The 20,886-nt window shown below is 53.3% G+C and overlaps 1 protein-coding gene across 1 annotated transcript in view; it reads right to left on the reverse strand.

The window, feature by feature from the left end:
- Window positions 1–4,410: 4,410 nt before the first annotated feature.
- The window catches only part of LOC309801692 (Golgi-associated RAB2 interactor protein 4-like), a gene marked incomplete at both ends in the record, with an annotated part of 39,565 nt that continues 23,089 nt past the window's right edge, over window positions 4,411–20,886 (reverse strand). The window contains one exon of the mRNA XM_082646765.1: window positions 4,411–4,465. Coding sequence (XP_082502891.1) covers window positions 4,411–4,465 — 55 coding nt within the window. The remainder of the gene's footprint in view (window positions 4,466–20,886) is intronic.

Raw genomic sequence — 20,886 nt, forward strand, 5'->3', positions numbered from 1 at the left:
TGTAAGATGATGGGATCAATTTGAACCATTTAAGCTCATGGTTTAATTGTATCGAATAGGGCAGAGTTGGCAGTGGCGGTCCTTAGTCTGTCCTTTCATAAAATCTCAGTAAACGTGGACGATGGTGAGTGCCAGTTCCCCTGTGAAGCCTTCCCTAACCCAGAACTCCTTCCCATGCCCCAGACCCCCTCCTCTGAATAGATCCAGTCCCCAAACACACGTCTCTCATTGTATTTGTCACTCAGAGTTGTGATCATGACTCGTGCTGTCCTGTCTCCTCCACCATCTGTGTACCTCTGTGCGGGACCGGGGTGGCACACTGTCTGAAAGTTGTTGCACCGAGGTAGCTCCCTCTCTGCACCATCACCTGCCACCTTGAGCAAGTCCTTCAACTGCTCTGAACTTCCGCTTGCTTATCCGCAAAGTGGAAAGACGTGAGAATCGGAAGGGGGCACACACATTCAAGAACTTTATAAACAGCTAAGGGCTATGCACGTGTTTTTTTTTCCCGTAACTTTATTTCATTATTTATTTTTGGCTTCTCTTGTTGGGGAGCACGGGCTCTATGCGTGCGGGCTTCGGTAGTTGTGGCTCGCGGGCTCTAGAGCACAGGCTCAGTAGTTTTGGTGCACGGGCTTAGTTGCTCCGTGGCATGTGGGATCTTCCTGGACCAGGGCTCGAACCCGGGTCCCCTGCATCGGCAGGCGGATTCTTAACCACTGCTCCACCAGGGAAGTCCCTGTGCACGTGTTTTTAATGCATTTTCTTCCTTCAGACTAGTGTTTCCCTGCACTTGCCTGTGTGGAAATCATCAGATCAAAGGAGTGTGATGTGATCTTTTTGTAATTTCTCCTCCTTGGGTCCAAGGAAAAGCTGGTGGATAGTAAAGCATTAATTGCGGCTCCCTGCAGCTCCTAGTCTTCTGGGAAACTCTGGGTTAATTCTGGGGTCAGGAACCTTGTTTGGCCAGGGGAAACAGTGCATATGTGTAGGTCTTGGGCTGGCTCCCTTTCTCATCAGTGCTCCCCACCAAGTGCCCACCATTCCGTCCACCAACAGAAGAGACCTCTCCCCAGCCTCCCGTGATGAGGTCTGTGGAAGTCACAAACTGGAGGTCCAATCAACAAGGATGCTCTGACCTAACAAATACTCTCCCTCATGTGAGGTTTAAGGATTTGGTTTTGGAGCCCCAGAAGAAAAAAGTTCCTGCAGATTTGGTGTGGAGAAACCCTTGTGAGCAGGGCATTCAAAAGTTGAATTAGTGGCTGGAGGAGGACTGGATGCTGGACGTTCCAGGAGTGAACGCTGGAATTCCAGGTGGGAGCCTGTTTCTGGCCGCAGCCCGGGTCATGCCAGAGGCTAGAGGTAGAAGCCTGGGAGCCAGACACAGCTCAAGGGTGGACTGGATGCTCTCGAGATAAGGCCAGCTAAGAGCTGTGAGCTCACTGAAGTTCGAAAACCGGCTCCCGGCCCCCACCCCTCCCTCCCCTCAATCTAGTAAAATTGATGCTCATCTCTGTAGTGTTGGAACATGATGGTAAGGATGGTGGTGCCGCGGGTTCTTGTGCTGGTCCTAGCTCAGGCTTGTTTGCTTGCTTCCTTCGCATACTACAGACAGGGCTTTGCATAGAGAAGTGGGCTGGTGGATCACTGTTCTGCAAAGATCCCATTGTGCGACTGCAGCAGGTTACCTTCTCTGAGCCTCAGTGTTCTCATCTGTAAAATAGGCATATCGTTCCTTCTTTTCCTAATAACCAAACAAGTGTTCTTGTACTTTACCTTAAATAAATGTCCTTTAAAGATGCCAAGCCTTTCTGACATCATTTTTGTGCATAAATACAAGTGATTAAAAGAGAAAGGCATTGGCCAATAACTTCATCACAACTGCCACGGTGATTGTAGGACCATCCTGATTTCAGAGTTAGTAAAATGTGAAAACTACAACACCTGTGTACCTACCATCTTGCTTCAGAGACAGAACAATTCCCAGCAGCACTAACAGCCTTGTGTCAACCTCCTTGACTTAGCCTTTCCACCCTAGAGAAAACTGTCCTCCATTTTGCGTTGACTCTTCCCTCAGGTTTAGCTACCGTTTTTTTAAACATGGACCCTATGCAATCCGTTGTTTGAGCTTGTTTCAGAATGGTTCCATGAGTGGAACTGTATCCCATTCTTCTGATGTTTTTAAAAACCATGAGAAGTTGATCTATGCTAATGTGTGTAGCTCATTTATTTTTCACTATTGAATATTCCAATCTCATCCTATCCTGCTGTATGAATTCTGCTGATGGAAATTTGGGCTGTTGCCCGTGTTGTGCTGTTAAGTTATTTTTGCTCTAAACATTCTCAGAGTTGTTTCTTAGACCATGTGTGTTTCTCCAGGGTATATACCTGGGCAGGGAATGGCTAAGTCTAAATGAGAGTGCTTGCTGTTCTGATTGCTAGCTAATACTGCCACCCTTATTTCTGTCCACTGAATAGCCCGAGGGGACATGAGTCCTGTTCTGGCTCTGTTTACAGACCTTCAGGGGGAATAAGCGTTTATAAAAAGAAAAGGGGGGGGTTTCCCTGGTGGCGCAGTGGTTGAGAGTCCACCTGAAGATGCAGGGAACATTAGTTCGTGCCCCGGTCCTGGAAGATACCACAGGCCGCGGAGCGGCTGGGCCCATGAGCCATGGCCGCTGGGCCTGCGCGTCCGGAGCCTGTGCTCCGTGACGGGAGAGGCCACAACAGTGAGTGGCCCACGTACCGAAAAAAAAAAAAAAAAAAAAAAAAAAAGAATAGCGGGAGAGTGAAGGAGAGCTTCCCAGACCATAGTCTGACTTTGAGCCATGGCCCTGGGGGGCAAAGCCAGAAAGGAGTGGAAGCCAGATGGAGCAGTGCTGTTGGCGCTGAGCATGCGTGTGAGGTGGGGCTGCCCTTGCCTGGACACTGGGTCTCAGACTGTGGCACAGCTGACATCACAGAATCCACTGTGAGGCTACGGCTGGGCTTCGGGACCTAGAAATTCAGACAAAACACTGCCTGCGTTCTCAGACTGTATGTTTTTTTATTTAAATTGCAGTAAGGAAGCTGAAATGGGCTCTCCAGGGGTATTTCCCAGAGCCCTGGTCCCCTTTGCAGCTCCCAGCTCTAGGTCCTATTGATGGGCTTCAACGGTCACTGGCTCCATGGTCTCAGATGTCATACCGGTGATTTCCAGGCCCTGGCCACTCTCTGCTGTCTCTGTCATGGCCTCCACTCGGGTCCCTTCCACTGGCTCCGCCAGGATGCTCCCATGTTTATTTCGTGATGAGGCCACTGTCTTTTTTGTAAGTCTGGCTCTCACATTCCTGAAGAAAGAGCTGATCCTGCTGAGTATGTTGGTGGTGGGACCTGAATGCACTGCAGATAAGCTCCTGCCCGATTTGTGCGAGGTCTTGGACTCACTGGTGATAGGAGCACGGCTGATGCCTTTGGGAGCAGCGCCCTGCTCGCTGCCCCCCGGGCTGCCATGGCCTTTGGCCTTTTGGTCCTCTCTAGTGGCTCTGCGGCCGCCTGAGCACGGGCCAGCTGCTTTGGGGATTGTCTTGCTCCCCGCTGCCTTGTGGTGGCTTTCCACGGAACTGCAGAGCTTGGGGCTCGTCAGAGCTCTGTCCTCTCCCCAGTGCTCCCTCCTCTCCCTTCTTCCCTTGCGGGCCTGGGACACTCTCTGTGAGCTGCCATCCTGTTCGCTCACTTTGCCTTCCTGTGGCAAGCTTGAGACGAGGGTCCCCTCATCGTTCTTGTCGGCTCTTGCTTTGACAGTCTTGCTGGTAGGTTCTGCTCCGACCACAGTCATGCCGGCCCCTGGGGAGAGGCTGGTGGACGTGCTGGAAGCATACTCTGAATTGTTCTCAGCACCTGCCAACGCCGTTTTCCCGCTCCTCAGGGATGTTGTGGCAGTGTCCCCAGTGGCTCTGTTGGTTTTGCTTCCTCCGGGCCCGTCGCTGGCTGTGGCTGCTATGGCCGTGCTCCGCTCTTCAGCGGCAAGAGACTTGATCACTGCCGTGCTCAAAGCACCCGCTGCGGTGCCTCCTGCCACCCCTGCTGTCTCCACTTTTCTCGTTGACTGCGATGCTGATGCTTTGTCGAGCCCTGTAGTAGGTTTTGCTTTCGCAGTGGCCACATCGGGCATGGTATCGGGCTTGTGGGAGTCCAGTTGGATTCCGTGCCCCCCAGCAAAAGCTGCAGGCGTGGCCCCGGCCACCTCAGGGCACGTGTGCAGGCTGCTGACGTTCACCTGGTCCAGATGCCCCTTTCCTTGGAAATCCTCCACGGCCGGTCTCCTCCCGTCCTGCTCCTCCTCGAACACAGGCATGCAGGGCATGTTCCAGACGGGAACGGCATAGGTGTTGCTTTCACTGTCCACTGGTGTTCGCAGGAGGTAAATCAGCTGTTCCCACTCGGCGAAGATGTCTTCCCGCGGGTCCAGAGGGGGACACAGCTGCAGGTAGAAGCAGCGGCCAGTGGCAAGCTTCACGCGCAGCTGTTGTTTCTCACGATTCTGAGTGGAGATCCTCACGAACTCCAAGGGAAGGAGCCTGGTGAGCTCTAAGGTCTTTGCAGCATTGTGGCTCTTGCCCTTGGTGGCCTGGCTGCGCTCGGCGTGCTTTTCACAGCCGGTGGCCCGTTGGGCCAGCAGCATGATGTCTGGGAGCGGGAGGACGGGGCTGGTGGATGTGATGCCCATGGTCACCAGGCCGCCCCAGTTGTGCACGTCAATCGCTTCTCCCCTCTTCGTGACCTGGATGAAGTCGCTCTCGGATATCGGCACGTACTTGAAATGGTCGTATTCGCCCTTGTGCAGTTGCTGCTGCAGCTTCCCCGTGGTGGTGTTGAACAGGTCCACCCAGGTGCTGCTCCGGGCCGTGTGATACGGGAGCAGAGAGTCCCCACTCATGGCTGTCTTTGATCACGACAGGCAGCGCGGTTAAGGCGGCTCCCTGGATCTTCCCTCCCTCGGCCTCACTGGCAGAAGAGCGAGCTGCGATGCTCTTGCGTCACACACGCGGCCCTGTGGCAGGTCTTCCAAGCCCGCCCCACAGACCACCACGTTTGCCTCCGGGTCTCCCAGAGGCAGGGGTGTGGGTAGGGCCACAGATGATCACAGTTGGGACCCTGTAGTGTGCATGGAGCCCAGGCTGAATCTCTTCAAGTGTGTCGAGAGGCACGGTAGGCTCCCCCTCCGCCTCACCTCACTTCTGCTTCTGGGTTTTTATCTCCCCAAGAGGCTGTGGTGAACTTCCGTCCTAGTGAGAGAAGTAACCACTTTGTCAGCCTAACACCCTGGCACAGCCTATTTATCCTCTGATGCCCTTTGTGACCTATCAGTGTCACAAAGCCCTTTGTGACCTATCACTGTCACAGAGCCCTTTGCCTCATCCCCAAGCTGCCCCCTCAGCTCAGGGCCCCCATCCTCTCCCAAACACCCCATTGCCCCCGCGGAGGACAGGCCCATCCTGCCAGGGACTCTGGTGCGTTACCAAAATAAAAATGTCTTCAAGTGGGAAAGTTTTGTGTGGGTCCTTTTTCTTTTCCTCCCCCAAATTCAGCTACTGGATGAAATCTATAGCAATGTAAGACGATGGGATCAATTTGAACCATTTAAGCTCATGGTTTAATTGTATCGAATAGGGCAGAGTTGGCAGTGGCAGTCCTTAGTCTGTCCTTTCATAAAATCTCAGTAAACGTGGACGATGGTGAGTGCCAGTTCCCCTGTGAAGCCTTCCCTAACCCAGAACTCCTTCCCATGCCCCAGACCCCCTCCTCTGAATAGATCCAGTCCCCAAACACACGTCTCTCATTGTATTTGTCACTCACAGTTGTGATCATGACTCGTGCTGTCCTGTCTCCTCCACCATCTGTGTACCTCTGTGCGGGACCGGGGTGGCACACTGTCTGAAAGTTGTTGCACCGAGGTAGCTCCCTCTCTGCACCATCACCTGCCACCTTGAGCAAGTCCTTCAAATGCTCTGAATTTCTGCTTGCTTATCCGCAAAGTGGAAAGACGTGAGAATCGGAAGGGGGCACACACATTCAAGAACTTTATAAACAGCTAAGGGCTATGCACGTGTTGTTTTTCCCGTAAATTTATTTTATTATTTATTTTTGGCTTCTCTTGTTGGGGAGCACGGGCTCTAGGCGTGCGGGCTTCGGTAGTTGTGGCTCGCGGGCTCTAGAGCACAGGCTCAGTAGTTGTGGCGCACGGGCTTAGTTGCTCCGTGGCATGTGGGATCTTCCTGGACCAGGGCTCGAACCCGGGTCCCCTGCGTCGGCAGGCGGATTCTTAACCACTGCGCCACCAGTGAAGTCCCTGTGCACGTGTTTTTAATGCATTTTCTTCCTTCAGACTAGTGTTTCCCTGCACTTGCCTGTGTGGAAATCATCAGATCAAAGGAGTGTGATGTGATCTTTTTGTAATTTCTCCTCCTTGGGTCCAAGGAAAAGCTGGTGGAAAGTAAAGCATTAATTGCGGCTCCCTGCAGCTCCTAGTCTTCTGGGAAACTCTGGGTTAATTCTGGGGTCAGGAACCTTGTTTGGCCAGGGGAAACAGTGCATATGTGTAGGTCTTGGGCTGGCTCCCTTTCTCATCAGTGCTCCCCACCAAGTGCCCACCATTCCGTCCACCAACCGAAGAGACCTCTCCCCAGCCTCCCGTGATGAGGTCTGTGGAAGTCACAAACTGGAGGTCCAATCAACAAGGATGCTCTGACCTAACAAATACTCTCCCTCATGTGAGGTTTAAGGATTTGGTTTTGGAGCCCCAGAAGAAAAAAGTTCCTGCAGATTTGGTGTGGAGAAACCCTTGTGAGCAGGGCATTCAAAAGTTGAATTAGTGGCTGGAGGAGGACTGGATGCTGGACGTTCCAGGAGTGAACGCTGGAATTCCAGGTGGGAGCCTGTTTCTGGCCGCAGCCCGGGTCATGCCAGAGGCTAGAGGTAGAAGCCTGGGAGCCAGACACAGCTCAAGGGTGGACTGGATGCTCTCGAGATAAGGCCAGCTAAGAGCTGTGAGCTCACTGAAGTTCGAAAACCGGCTCCCGGCCCCCACCCCTCCCTCCCCTCAATCTGGTAAAATTGATGCTCATCTCTGTAGTGTTGGAACATGATGGTAAGGATGGTGGTGCCACGGGTTCTTGTGCTGGTCCTAGCTCAGGCTTGTTTGCTTGCTTCCTTCGCATACAACAGACAGGGCTTTGCATAGAGAAGTGGGCTGGTGGATCACTGTTCTGCAAAGATCCCATTGTGCGACTGCAGCAGGTTACCTTCTCTGAGCCTCAGTGTTCTCATCTGTAAAATGGGCATATCGTTCCTTCTTTTCCTAATAACCAAACAAGTGTTCTTGTACTTTACCTTAAATAAATGTCCTTTAAAGATGCCAAGCCTTTCTGACATCATTTTTGTGCATAAATACAAGTGATTAAAAGAGAAAGGCATTGGCCAATAACTTCATCACAACTGCCACGGTGATTGTAGGACCATCCTGATTTCAGAGTTAGTAAAATGTGAAAACTACAACACCTGTGTACCTACCATCTTGCTTCAGAGACAGAACAATTCCCAGCAGCACTAACAGCCTTGTGTCAACCTCCTTGACTTAGCCTTTCCACCCTAGAGAAAACTGTCCTCCATTTTGTGTTTACTCTTCCCTCAGGTTTAGCTACCGTCTTTTTAAACATGGACCCTATGCAATCCGTTGTTTGAGCTTGTTTCAGAATTGTTCCATGAGTGGAACTGTATCCCATTCTTTTGATGTTTTTAAAAACCATGAGAAGTTGATCTATGCTAATGTGTGTAGCTCATTTATTTTTCACTATTGAATATTCCAATCTCATCCTATCCTGCTGTATGAATTCTGCTGATGGAAATTTGGGCTGTTGCCCGTGTTGTGCTGTTAAGTTATTTTTGCTCTAAACATTCTCAGAGTTGTTTCTTAGACCATGTGTGATTCTCCAGGGTATATACCTGGGCAGAGAACGGCTAAGTCTAGATGAGAGTGCTTGCTGTTCTGATTGTTAGCTAATACCGCCACCCTTATTTCTGTCCACTGAATAGCCCGAGGGGACATGAGTCCTGTTCTGGCTCTGTTTACAGACCTTCAGGGGGAATAAGCGTTTATAAAAAGAATAGTGGGGGGGGATTCCCTGCTGGCGCAGTGGTTGAGAGTCCACCTGAGGATGCAGGGAACATGAGTTCGTGCCCCGGTCCTGGATGATCCCACAGGCTGCGGAGCGGCTGGGCCCGTGAGCCATGGCCGCTGGGCCTGCGTGTCCGGAGCCTGTGCTCCGTGACGGGAGAGGCCACAACAGTGAGTGGCCCGCGTACCACAAAAAGAAAAAAAAAGAATAGTGGGATAGTGAAGGAGAGCTTCCAAGACAATAGTCTGACTTTGAGCCATGGCCCTGGGGTGCAAAGCCAGAAAGGAGTGGAAGCCAGATGGAGCAGTGCTGTTGGCGCTGAGCATGCGTGTGAGGTGGGGCTGCCCTTGCCTGGACACTGGGTCTCAGACTGTGGCACAGCTGACATCACAGAATCCACTGTGAGGCTACGGCTGGGCTTCGGGACCTAGAAATTCAGACAAAACACTGCATGCGTTCTCAGACTGTATGTTTTTTTATTTAAATTGCAGTAAGGAAGCTGAAATGGGCTCTCCAGGGGTATTTCCCAGAGCCCTGGTCCTCTTTGCAGCTCCCAGCTCTAGGTCCTATTGATGGGCTTCAACGGTCACTGGCTCCATGGTCTCAGATGTCACACCGGTGATTTCCAGGCCCTGGCCACTCTCTGCTGCCTCTGTCATGGCCTCCACTCGGGTCCCTTCCACTGGCTCCGCCAGGATGCTCCCATGTTTATTTCGTGATGAGGCCACTGTCTTTTTTGTAAGTCTGGCTCTCACATTCCTGAAGAAAGAGCTGATCCTGCTGAGTATGTTGGTGGTGGGACCTGAACGCACTGGAGATAAGCTCCTGCCCGATTTGTGTGAGGTCTTGGACTCACTGGTGATAGGAGCACGGCTGATGCCTTTGGGAGCAGCGCCCTGCTCGCTGCCCCCCGGGCTGCCGTGGCCTTTGGCCTTTTGGTCCTCTCTAGTGGCTCTGCGGCCGCCTGAGCACGGGCCAGCTGCTTTGGGGATTGTCTTGCTCCCCGCTGCCTTGTGGTGGCTTTCCACGGAACTGCAGAGCTTGGGGCTCGTCAGAGCTCTGTCCTCTCCCCAGTGCTCCCTCCTCTCCCTTCTTCCCTTGCGGGCCTGGGACACTCTCTGTGAGCTGCCATCCTGTTCGCTCACTTTGCCTTCCTGTGGCAAGCTTGAGACGAGGGTCCCCTCATCGTCCTTGTCGGCTCTTGCTTTGACAGTCTTGCTGGTAGGTTCTGCTCCGACCACAGTCATGCCGGCCCCTGGGGAGAGGCTGGTGGACGTGCTGGACGCATACTCTGAATTGTTCTCAGCACCTGCCAAGGCCGTTTTCCCGCTCCTCAGGGATGTTGTGGCAGTGTCCCCAGTGGCTCTGTTGGTTTTGCTTCCTCCGGGCCCGTCGCAGGCTATGGCTGCTATGGCCGTGCTCCGCTCTTCAGCGGCAGGAGACTTGATCACTGCCGTGCTCAAAGCACCCGCTGCGGTGCCTCCTGCCACCCCTGCTGTCTCCACCTTTCTCGTTGACTGCGATGCTGACGCTTTGTCGAGCCCTGTAGTAGGTTTTGCTTTTGCAGTGGCCACATCGGGCATGGTATCGGGCTTGTGGGAGTCCAGTTGGATACTGTGCCCCCCAGCAAAAGCTGCAGGCGTGGCCCCGGGCACCTCAGGGCACGTGTGCAGGCTGCTGACGTTCACCTGGTCCTGATGCCCCTTTCCTTGGAAATCCTCCACGGCCGGGCTCCTCCCGTCCTGCTCCTCCTCGAACACAGGCATGCAGGGCATGTCCCAGACGGGAACGGCATAGGTGTTGCTTTCACTGTCCACTGGTGGTCGCAGGAGGTAAATCAGCTGTTCCCACTCGGCGAAGAGGTCTTCCCGCGCGTCCAGATGGGGACACAGCTGCAGGTAGAAGCAGCGGCCAGTGGCAAGCTTCACGCGCAGCTGTTGTTTCTCACGATTGTGAGTGGAGATCCTCACGAACTCCAAGGGAAGGAGCCTGGTGAGCTCTAAGGTCTTTGCAGCATTGTGGCTCTTGCCCTTGGTGGCCTGGCTGCGCTCGGCATGCTTTTCACAGCCGTTGGCCCGTTGGGCCAGCAGCATGATGTCTGGGAGCGGGAGGACGGGGCTGGTGGATGTGATGCCCATGGTCACCAGGCCGCCCCAGTTGTGCACGTCAATCGCTTCTCCCCTCTTCGTGACCTGGATGAAGTCGCTCTCGAATATCGGCACGTACTTGAAATGGTCGTATTCGCCCTTGTGCAGTTGCTGCTGCAGCTTCCCCGTGGTGGTGTTGAACAGGTCCACCCAGGTGCTGCTCCGGGCCGTGTGATACGGGAGCAGAGAGTCCCCACTCATGGCTGTCTTTGATCACGACAGGCAGCGCGGTTAAGGCGGCTCCCTGGCTCTTCCCTCCCTCGGCCTCATTGGCAGAAGAGCGAGCTGCGATGCTCCTGCGTCACACACGCGGCCCTGTGGCAGGTCTTCCAAGCCCGCCCCACAGGCCCCCGCGTTTGAATCCGGGTCTCCCAGAGACAGGGGTGTGGGTAGGGGCACAGATTATCACAGTTGGGACCCTGTAGTGTGCATGGAGCCCAGGCTGAATCTCTTCAAGTGTGTCGAGAGGTACGGTAGGCTCCCCCTCCGCCTCACCTCACTTCTGCTTCTGGGTTTTTATCTCCCCAAGAGGCTGTGGTGAACTTCCGTCCTAGTGAGAGAAGTAACCACTTTGTCAGCCTAACCCCCTGGCACAGCCTATTTATCCTCTGATGCCCTTTGTGACCTATCAGTGTCACAAAGCCCTTTGTGACCTATCACTGTCACAGAGCCCTTTGCCTCATCCCCCAGCTGCCCCCTCAGGGCAGGGCCCCCATCCTCTCCCAAACACCCCATTGCCCCCGCGGAGGACAGGCCCATCCTGCCAGGGACTCAGGTGCGTTACCAAAATAAAAATGTCTTCAAGTGGGAAAGTTTTGTGTGGGTCCTTTTTCTTTTCCTCCCCCAAATTCAGCTACTGGATGAAATCTATAGCAATGTAAGACGATGGGATCAATTTGAACCATTTAAGCTCATGGTTTAATTGTATCGAATAGGGCAGAGTTGGCAGTGGCGGTCCTTAGTCTGTCCTTTCATAAAATCTCAGTAAACGTGGACGATGGTGAGTGCCAGTTCCCCTGTGAAGCCTTCCCTAACCCAGAACTCCTTCCCATGCCCCAGACCCCCTCCTCTGAATAGATCCAGTCCCCAAACACACGTCTCTCATTGTATTTGTCACTCAGAGTTGTGATCATGACTCGTGCTGTCCTGTCTCCTCCACCATCTGTGTACCTCTGTGCGGGACCGGGGTGGCACACTGTCTGAAAGTTGTTGCACCGAGGTAGCTCCCTCTCTGCACCATCACCTGCCACCTTGAGCAAGTCCTTCAAATGCTCTGAACTTCCGCTTGCTTATCCGCAAAGTGGAAAGACGTGAGAATCGGAAGGGGGCACACACATTCAAGAACTTTATAAACAGCTAAGGGCTATGCACGTGTTGTTTTTCCCGTAAATTTATTTTATTATTTATTTTTGGCTTCTCTTGTTGGGGAGCATGGGCTCTAGGCGTGCGGGCTTCGGTAGTTGTGGCTCGCGGGCTCTAGAGCACAGGCTCAGTAGTTGTGGCGCACGGGCTTAGTTGCTCCGTGGCATGCGGGATCTTCCTGGACCAGGGCTCGAACCCGGGTCCCCTGCGTCGGCAGGCGGATTCTTAACCACTGCGCCACCAGGGAAGTCCCTGTGCACGTGTTTTTAATGCATTTTCTTCCTTCAGACTAGTGTTTCCCTGCACTTGCCTGTGTGGAAATCATCAGATCAAAGGAGTGTGATGTGATCTTTTTGTAATTTCTCCTCCTTGGGTCCAAGGAAAAGCTGGTGGAGAGTAAAGCATTAATTGCGGCTCCCTGCAGCTCCTAGTCTTCTGGGAAACTCTGGGTTAATTCTGGGGTCAGGAACCTTGTTTGGCCAGGGGAAACAGTGCATATGTGTAGGTCTTGGGCTGGCTCCCTTTCTCATCAGTGCTCCCCACCAAGTGCCCACCATTCCGTCCACCAACAGAAGAGACCTCTCCCCAGCCTCCCGTGATGAGGTCTGTGGAAGTCACAAACTGGAGGTCCAATCAACAAGGATGCTCTGACCTAACAAATACTCTCCCTCATGTGAGGTTTAAGGATTTGGTTTTGGAGCCCCAGAAGAAAAAAGTTCCTGCAGATTTGGTGTGGAGAAACCCTTGTGAGCAGGGCATTCAAAAGTTGAATTAGTGGCTGGAGGAGGACTGGATGCTGGACGTTCCAGGAGTGAACGCTGGAATTCCAGGTGGGAGCCTGTTTCTGGCCGCAGCCCGGGTCATGCCAGAGGCTAGAGGTAGAAGCCTGGGAGCCAGACACAGCTCAAGGGTGGACTGGATGCTCTCGAGATAAGGCCAGCTAAGAGCTGTGAGCTCACTGAAGTTCGAAAACCGGCTCCCGGCCCCCACCCCTCCCTCCCCTCAATCTAGTAAAATTGATGCTCATCTCTGTAGTGTTGGAACATGATGGTAAGAATGGTGGTGCCGCGGGTTCTTGTGCTGGTCCTAGCTCAGGCTTGTTTGCTTGCTTCCTTCGCATACTACAGACAGGGCTTTGCATAGAGAAGTGGGCTGGTGGATCACTGTTCTGCAAAGATCCCATTGTGCGACTGCAGCAGGTTACCTTCTCTGAGCCTCAGTGTTCTCATCTGTAAAATAGGCATATCGTTCCTTCTTTTCCTAATAACCAAACAAGTGTTCTTGTACTTTACCTTAAATAAATGTCCTTTAAAGATGCCAAGCCTTTCTGACATCATTTTTGTGCATAAATACAAGTGATTAAAAGAGAAAGGCATTGGCCAATAACTTCATCACAACTGCCACGGTGATTGTAGGACCATCCTGATTTCAGAGTTAGTAAAATGTGAAAACTACAACACCTGTGTACCTACCATCTTGCTTCAGAGACAGAACAATTCCCAGCAGCACTAACAGCCTTGTGTCAACCTCCTTGACCTAGCCTTTCCACCCTAGAGAAAACTGTCCTCCATTTTGTGTTTACTTTTCCCTCAGGTTTAGCTACCGTCTTTTTAAACATGGACCCTATGCAATCCGTTGTTTGAGCTTGTTTCAGAATGGTTCCATGAGTGGAACTGTATCCCATTCTTTTGATGTTTTTAAAAACCATGAGAAGTTGATCTATGCTAATGTGTGTAGCTGATTTATTTTTCACTATTGAATATTCCAATCTCATCCTATCCTGCTGTATGAATTCTGCTGATGGAAATTTGGGCTGTTGCCCGTGTTGTGCTGTTAAGTTATTTTTGCTCTAAACATTCTCAGAGTTGTTTCTTAGACCATGTGTGTTTCTCCAGGGTATATACCTGGGCAGGGAACGGCTAAGTCTAGATGAGAGTGCTTGCTGTTCTGATTGCTAGCTAATACTGCCGCCCTTATTTCTGTCCACTGAATAGCCCGAGGGGACATGAGTCCTGTTCTGGCTCTGTTTACAGACCTTCAGGGGGAATAAGCGTTTATAAAAAGAATAGGGGGTGGATTCCCTGGTGGCGCAGTGGTTGAGAGTCCACCTGAGGATGCAGGGAATATGAGTTCGTGCCCCGGTCCTGGAAGATCCCACAGGCCGTGGAGCGGCTGGGCCCGTTAGCCATGGCCGCTGGGCCTGCGCGTCCGGACCCTGTGCTCCGTGACGGGAGAGGCCACAACAGTGAGTGGCCCGCGTACCGCAAAAAAAAAAAAAAAATGAATAGCGGGATAGTGAAGGAGAGCTTCCCAGACCATAGTCTGACTTTGAGCCATGGCTCTGGGGGGCAAAGCCAGAAAGGAGTGGAAGCCAGATGGAGCAGTGCTGTTGGCGCTGAGCATGCGTGTGAGGTGGGGCTGCCCTTGCCTGGACACTGGGTCTCAGACTGTGGCACAGCTGACATCACAGAATCCACTGTGAGGCTACGGCTGGGCTTCGGGACCTAGAAATTCAGACAAAACACTGCCTGCGTTCTCAGACTGTATGTTTTTTTTTATTTAAATTGCAGTAAGGAAGCTGAAATGGGCTCTCCAGGGGTATTTCCCAGAGCCCTGGTCCCCTTTGCAGCTCCCAGCTCTAGGTCCTATTGATGGGCTTCAACGGTCACTGGCTCCATGGTCTCAGATGTCACACCGGTGATTTCCAGGCCCTGGCCACTCTCTGCTGTCTCTGTCATGGCCTCCACTCGGGTCCCTTCCACTGGCTCCGCCAGGATGCTCCCATGTTTATTTCGTGATGAGGCCACTGTCTTTTTTGTAAGTCTGGCTCTCACATTCCTGAAGAAAGAGCTGATCCTGCTGAGTATGTTGGTGGTGGGACCTGAACGCACTGGAGATAAGCTCCTGCCCGATTTGTGCGAGGTCTTGGACTCACTGGTGATAGGAGCACGGCTGATGCCTTTGGGAGCAGTGCCCTGCACGCTGCCCCCCGGGCTGCCGTGGCCTTTGGCCTTTTGGTCCTCTCTAGTGGCTCTGCGGCCGCCTGAGCACGGGCCAGCTGCTTTGGGGATTGTCTTGCTCCCCGCTGCCTTGTGGTGGCTTTCCACGGAACTGCAGAGCTTGGGGCTCGTCAGAGCTCTGTCCTCTCCCCAGTGCTCCCTCCTCTCCCTTCTTCCCTTGCGGGCCTGGGACACTCTCTGTGAGCTGCCATCCTGTTCGCTCACTTTGCCTTCCTGTGGCAAGCTTGAGACGAGGGTCCCCTCATCGTCCTTGTCGGCTCTTGCTTTGACAGTCTTGCTGGTAGGTTCTGCTCCGACCACAGTCATGCCGGCCCCTGGGGAGAGGCTGGTGGACGTGCTGGAAGCATACTCTGAATTGTTCTCAGCACCTGCCAAGGCCGTTTTCCCGCTCCTCAGGGATGTTGTGGCAGTGTCCCCAGTGGCTCTGTTGGTTTTGCTTCCTCCGGGCCCGTCGCTGGCTGTGGCTGCTACGGCCGTGCTCCGCTCTTCAGTGGCAGGAGACTTGATCACTGCCGTGCTCAAAGCACCCGCTGCGGTCCCTCCTGCCACCCCTGCTGTCTCCACCTTTGTCGTTGACTGCGATGCTGACGCTTTGTCGAGCTCTGTAGTAGGTTTTGCTTCCGCAGTGGCCACATCGGGCATGGTATCGGGCTTGTGGGAGTCCAGTTGGATTCCGTGCCCCCCAGCAAAAGCTGCAGGCGTGGCCCCGGCCACCTCAGGGCACGTGTGCAGGCTGCTGACGTTCACCTGGTCCTGATGCCCCTTTCCTTGGAAATCCTCCACGGCCGGGCTCCTCCCGTCCTGCTCCTCCTCGAACACAGGCATGCAGGGCATGTCCCAGACGGGAACGGCATAGGTGTTGCTTTCACTGTCCACTGGTGGTCGCAGGAGGTAAATCAGCTGTTCCCACTCGGCGAAGAGGTCTTCCCGCGCGTCCAGAGGGTGACACAGCTGCAGGTAGAAGCAGCGGCCAGTGGCAAGCTTCACGCGCAGCTGTTGTTTCTCACGATTGTGAGTGGAGATCCTCACGAACTCCAAGGGAAGGAGCCTGGTGAGCTCTAAGGTCTTTGCAGCCTTGTGGCTCTTGCCCTTGGTGGCCTGGCTGCGCTCGGCGTGCTTTTCACAGCCGGTGGCCCGTTGGGCCAGCAGCATGATGTCTGGGAGCGGGAGGACGGGGCTGGTGGATGTGATGCCCATGGTCACCAGGCCGCCCCAGTTGTGCACGTCAATCGCTTCTCCCCTCTTCGTGACCTGGATGAAGTCGCTCTCGAATATCGGCGCATACTTGAAATGGTCGTATTCGCCCTTGTGTAGTTGCTGCTGCAGCTTCCCCGTGGTGGTGTTGAACAGGTCCACCCAGGTGCTGCTCCGGGCCGTGTGATACGGGAGCAGAGAGTCCCCACTCATGGCTGTCTTTGATCACGACAGGCAGCGCGGTTAAGGCGGCTCCCTGGCTCTTCCCTCCCTCGGCCTCACTGGCAGAAGAGCGAGCTGCGATGCTCCTGCGTCACACAAGCGGCCCCGTTGCAGGTCTTCCAAGCCCGCCCCACAGGCCCCCACGTTTGCCTCCGGGTCTCCCAGAGGCAGGGGTGTGGGTGGGGGCACAGATGATCAGAGTTGGGATGCTGTAGGGTGCCTGGAGCCCAGGCTGAATCTCTTCAAGTGTGTCGAGAGGTACGGTAGGCTCCCCCTCCGCCTCACCTCACTTCTGCTTCTGGGTTTTTATCTCCCCAAGAGGCTGTGGTGAACTTCCGTCCTAGTGAGAGAAGTAACCACTTTGTCAGCCTAACCCCCTGGCACAGCCTATTTATCCTCTGAGGCCCTTTCACAAAGCCCTTTGTGACCTATCACTGTCACAGAGCCCTTTGCCTCATCCCCCAGCTGCCCCCTCAGGGCAGGGCCCCCATCCTATCCCAAACACCCCATTGCCCCCGCGGAGGACAGGCCCATCCTGCCAGGGACTCAGGTGCGTTACCAAAATAAAAATGTCTTCAAGTGGGAAAGTTTTGTGTGGGTCCTTTTTCTTTTCCTCCCCCAAATTCAGCTACTGGATGAAATCTATAGCAATGTAAGACGATGGGATCAATTTGAACCATTTAAGCTCATGGTTTAATTGTATCGAATAGGGCAGAGTTGGCAGTGGCGGTCCTTAGTCTGTCCTTTCATAAAATCTCAGTAAACGTGGACGATGGTGAGTGCCAGTTCCCCTGTGAAGCCTTCCCTAACCCAGAACTCCTTCCCATGCCCCAGACCCCCTCCTCTGAATAGATCCAGTCCCCAAACACACGTCTCTCATTGCATTTGTCACTCACAGTTGTGATCATGACTCGTGCTCTCCTGTCTCCTCCACCATCTGTGTACCTCTGTGCGGGACCGGGGTGGCACACTGTCTGAAAGTTGTTGCACCGAGGTAGCTCCCTCTCTGCACCATCACCTGCCACCTTGAGCAAGTCCTTCAAATGCTCTGAACTTCCGCTTGCTTATCCGCAAAGTGGAAAGACGTGAGAATCGGAAGGGGGCACACACATTCAAGAACTTTATAAACAGCTAAGGGCTATGCACGTGTTGTTTTTCCCGTAAATTTATTTTATTATTTATTTTTGGCTTCTCTTGTTGGGGAGCACGGGCTCTAGGCGTGCGGGCTTCGGTAGTTGTGGCTCGCGGGCTCTAGAGCACAGGCTCAGTAGTTGTGGCGCACGGGCTTAGTTGCTCCGTGGCATGCGGGATCTTCCTGGACCAGGGCTCGAACCCGGGTCCCCTGCGTCGGCAGGCGGATTCTTAACCACTGCGCCACCAGGGAAGTCCCTGTGCACGTGTTTTTAATGCATTTTCTTCCTTCAGACTAGTGTTTCCCTGCACTTGCCTGTGTGGAAATCATCAGATCAAAGGAGTGTGATGTGATCTTTTTGTAATTTCTCCTCCTTGGGTCCAAGGAAAAGCTGGTGGAGAGTAAAGCATTAATTGCGGCTCCCTGCAGCTCCTAGTCTTCTGGGAAACTCTGGGTTAATTCTGGGGTCAGGAACCTTGTTTGGCCAGGGGAAACAGTGCATATGTGTAGGTCTTGGGCTGGCTCCCTTTCTCATCAGTGCTCCCCACCAAGTGCCCACCATTCCGTCCACCAACAGAAGAGACCTCTCCCCAGCCTCCCGTGATGAGGTCTGTGGAAGTCACAAACTGGAGGTCCAATCAACAAGGATGCTCTGACCTAACAAATACTCTCCCTCATGTGAGGTTTAAGGATTTGGTTTTGGAGCCCCAGAAGAAAAAAGTTCCTGCAGATTTGGTGTGGAGAAACCCTTGTGAGCAGGGCATTCAAAAGTTGAATTAGTGGCTGGAGGAGGACTGGATGCTGGACGTTCCAGGAGTGAACGCTGGAATTCCAGGTGGGAGCCTGTTTCTGGCCGCAGCCCGGGTCATGCCAGAGGCTAGAGGTAGAAGCCTGGGAGCCAGACACAGCTCAAGGGTGGACTGGATGCTCTCGAGATAAGGCCAGCTAAGAGCTGTGAGCTCACTGAAGTTCGAAAACCGGCTCCCGGCCCCCACCCCTCCCTCCCCTCAATCTAGTAAAATTGATGCTCATCTCTGTAGTGTTGGAACATGATGGTAAGAATGGTGGTGCCGCGGGTTCTTGTGCTGGTCCTAGCTCAGGCTTGTTTGCTTGCTTCCTTCGCATACTACAGACAGGGCTTTGCATAGAGAAGTGGGCTGGTGGATCACTGTTCTGCAAAGATCCCATTGTGCGACTGCAGCAGGTTACCTTCTCTGAGCCTCAGTGTTCTCATCTGTAAAATAGGCATATCGTTCCTTCTTTTCCTAATAACCAAACAAGTGTTCTTGTACTTTACCTTAAATAAATGTCCTTTAAAGATGCCAAGCCTTTCTGACATCATTTTTGTGCATAAATACAAGTGATTAAAAGAGAAAGGCATTGGCCAATAACTTCATCACAACTGCCACGGTGATTGTAGGACCATCCTGATTTCAGAGTTAGTAAAATGTGAAAACTACAACACCTGTGTACCTACCATCTTGCTTCAGAGACAGAACAATTCCCAGCAGCACTAACAGCCTTGTGTCAACCTCCTTGACCTAGCCTTTCCACCCTAGAGAAAACTGTCCTCCATTTTGTGTTTACTTTTCCCTCAGGTTTAGCTACCGTCTTTTTAAACATGGACCCTATGCAATCCGTTGTTTGAGCTTGTTTCAGAATGGTTCCATGAGTGGAACTGTATCCCATTCTTTTGATGTTTTTAAAAACCATGAGAAGTTGATCTATGCTAATGTGTGTAGCTGATTTATTTTTCACTATTGAATATTCCAATCTCATCCTATCCTGCTGTATGAATTCTGCTGATGGAAATTTGGGCTGTTGCCCGTGTTGTGCTGTTAAGTTATTTTTGCTCTAAACATTCTCAGAGTTGTTTCTTAGACCATGTGTGTTTCTCCAGGGTATATACCTGGGCAGGGAACGGCTAAGTCTAGATGAGAGTGCTTGCTGTTCTGATTGCTAGCTAATACTGCCGCCCTTATTTCTGTCCACTGAATAGCCCGAGGGGACATGAGTCCTGTTCTGGCTCTGTTTACAGACCTTCAGGGGGAATAAGCGTTTATAAAAAGAATAGGGGGGGGATTCCCTGGTGGCGCAGTGGTTGAGAGTCCACCTGAGGATGCAGGGAATATGAGTTCGTGCCCCGGTCCTGGAAGATCCCACAGGCCGCGGAGCGGCTGGGCCCGTTAGCCATGGCCGCTGGGCCTGCGCGTCCGGACCCTGTGCTCCGTGACGGGAGAGGCCACAACAGTGAGTGGCCCGCGTACCGCAAAAAAAAAAAAAAAATGAATAGCGGAATAGTGAAGGAGAGCTTCCCAGACCATAGTCTGACTTTGAGCCATGGCCCTGGGGGGCAAAGCCAGAAAGGAGTGGAAGCCAGATGGAGCAGTGCTGTTGGCGCTGAGCATGCGTGTGAGGTGGGGCTGCCCTTGCCTGGACACTGGGTCTCAGACTGTGGCACAGCTGACATCACAGAATCCACTGTGAGGCTACGGCTGGGCTTCGGGACCTAGAAATTCAGACAAAACACTGCCTGCGTTCTCAGACTGTATGTTTTTTTTTATTTAAATTGCAGTAAGGAAGCTGAAATGGGCTCTCCAGGGGTATTTCCCAGAGCCCTGGTCCCCTCTGCAGCTCCCAGCTCTAGGTCCTATTGATGGGCTTCAACGGTCACTGGCTCCATGGTCTCAGATGTCACACCGGTGATTTCCAGGCCCTGGCCACTCTCTGCTGTCTCTGTCATGGCCTCCACTCGGGTCCCTTCCACTGGCTCCGCCAGGATGCCCCCATGTTTATTTCGTGATGAGGCCACTGTCTTTTTTGTAAGTCTGGCTCTCACATTCCTGAAGAAAGAGCTTATCCTGCTGAGTATGTTGGTGGTGGGACCTGAACGCGCTGGAGATAAGCTCCTGCCCGATTTGTGCGAGGTCTTGGACTCACTGGTGATAGGAGCACGGCTGATGCCTTTGGGAGCAGTGCCCTGCACGCTGCCCCCCGGGCTGCCGTGGCCTTTGGCCTTTTGGTCCTCTCTAGTGGCTCTGCGGCCGCCTGAGCACGGGCCAGCTGCTTTGGGGATTGTCTTGCTCCCCGCTGCCTTGTGGTGGCTTTCCACGGAACTGCAGAGCTTGGGGCTCGTCAGAGCTCTGTCCTCTCCCCAGTGCTCCCTCCTCTCCCTTCTTCCCTTGCGGGCCTGGGACACTCTCTGTGAGCTGCCATCCTGTTCGCTCACTTTGCCTTCCTGTGGCAAGCTTGAGACGAGGGTCCCCTCATCGTCCTTGTCGGCTCTTGCTTTGACAGTCTTGCTGGTAGGTTCTGCTCCGACCACAGTCATGCCGGCCCCTGGGGAGAGGCTGGTGGACGTGCTGGAAGCATACTCTGAATTGTTCTCAGCACCTGCCAAGGCCGTTTTCCCGCTCCTCAGGGATGTTGTGGCATTGTCCCCAGTGGCTCTGTTGGTTTTGCTTCCTCCGGGCCCGTCGCTGGCTGTGGCTGCTACGGCCATGCTCCGCTCTTCAGTGGCAGGAGACTTGATCACTGCCGTGCTCAAAGCACCCGCTGCGGTGCCTCCTGCCACCCCTGCTGTCTCCACCTTTGTCGTTGACTGCGATGCTGACGCTTTGTCGAGCTCTGTAGTAGGTTTTGCTTTTGCA

This window comes from Mesoplodon mirus, assembly GCF_964341445.2.
Source record: "Mesoplodon mirus genome assembly, contig: SUPER_3_unloc_2, whole genome shotgun sequence".
NCBI lineage: Eukaryota > Metazoa > Chordata > Mammalia > Artiodactyla > Ziphiidae > Mesoplodon > Mesoplodon mirus.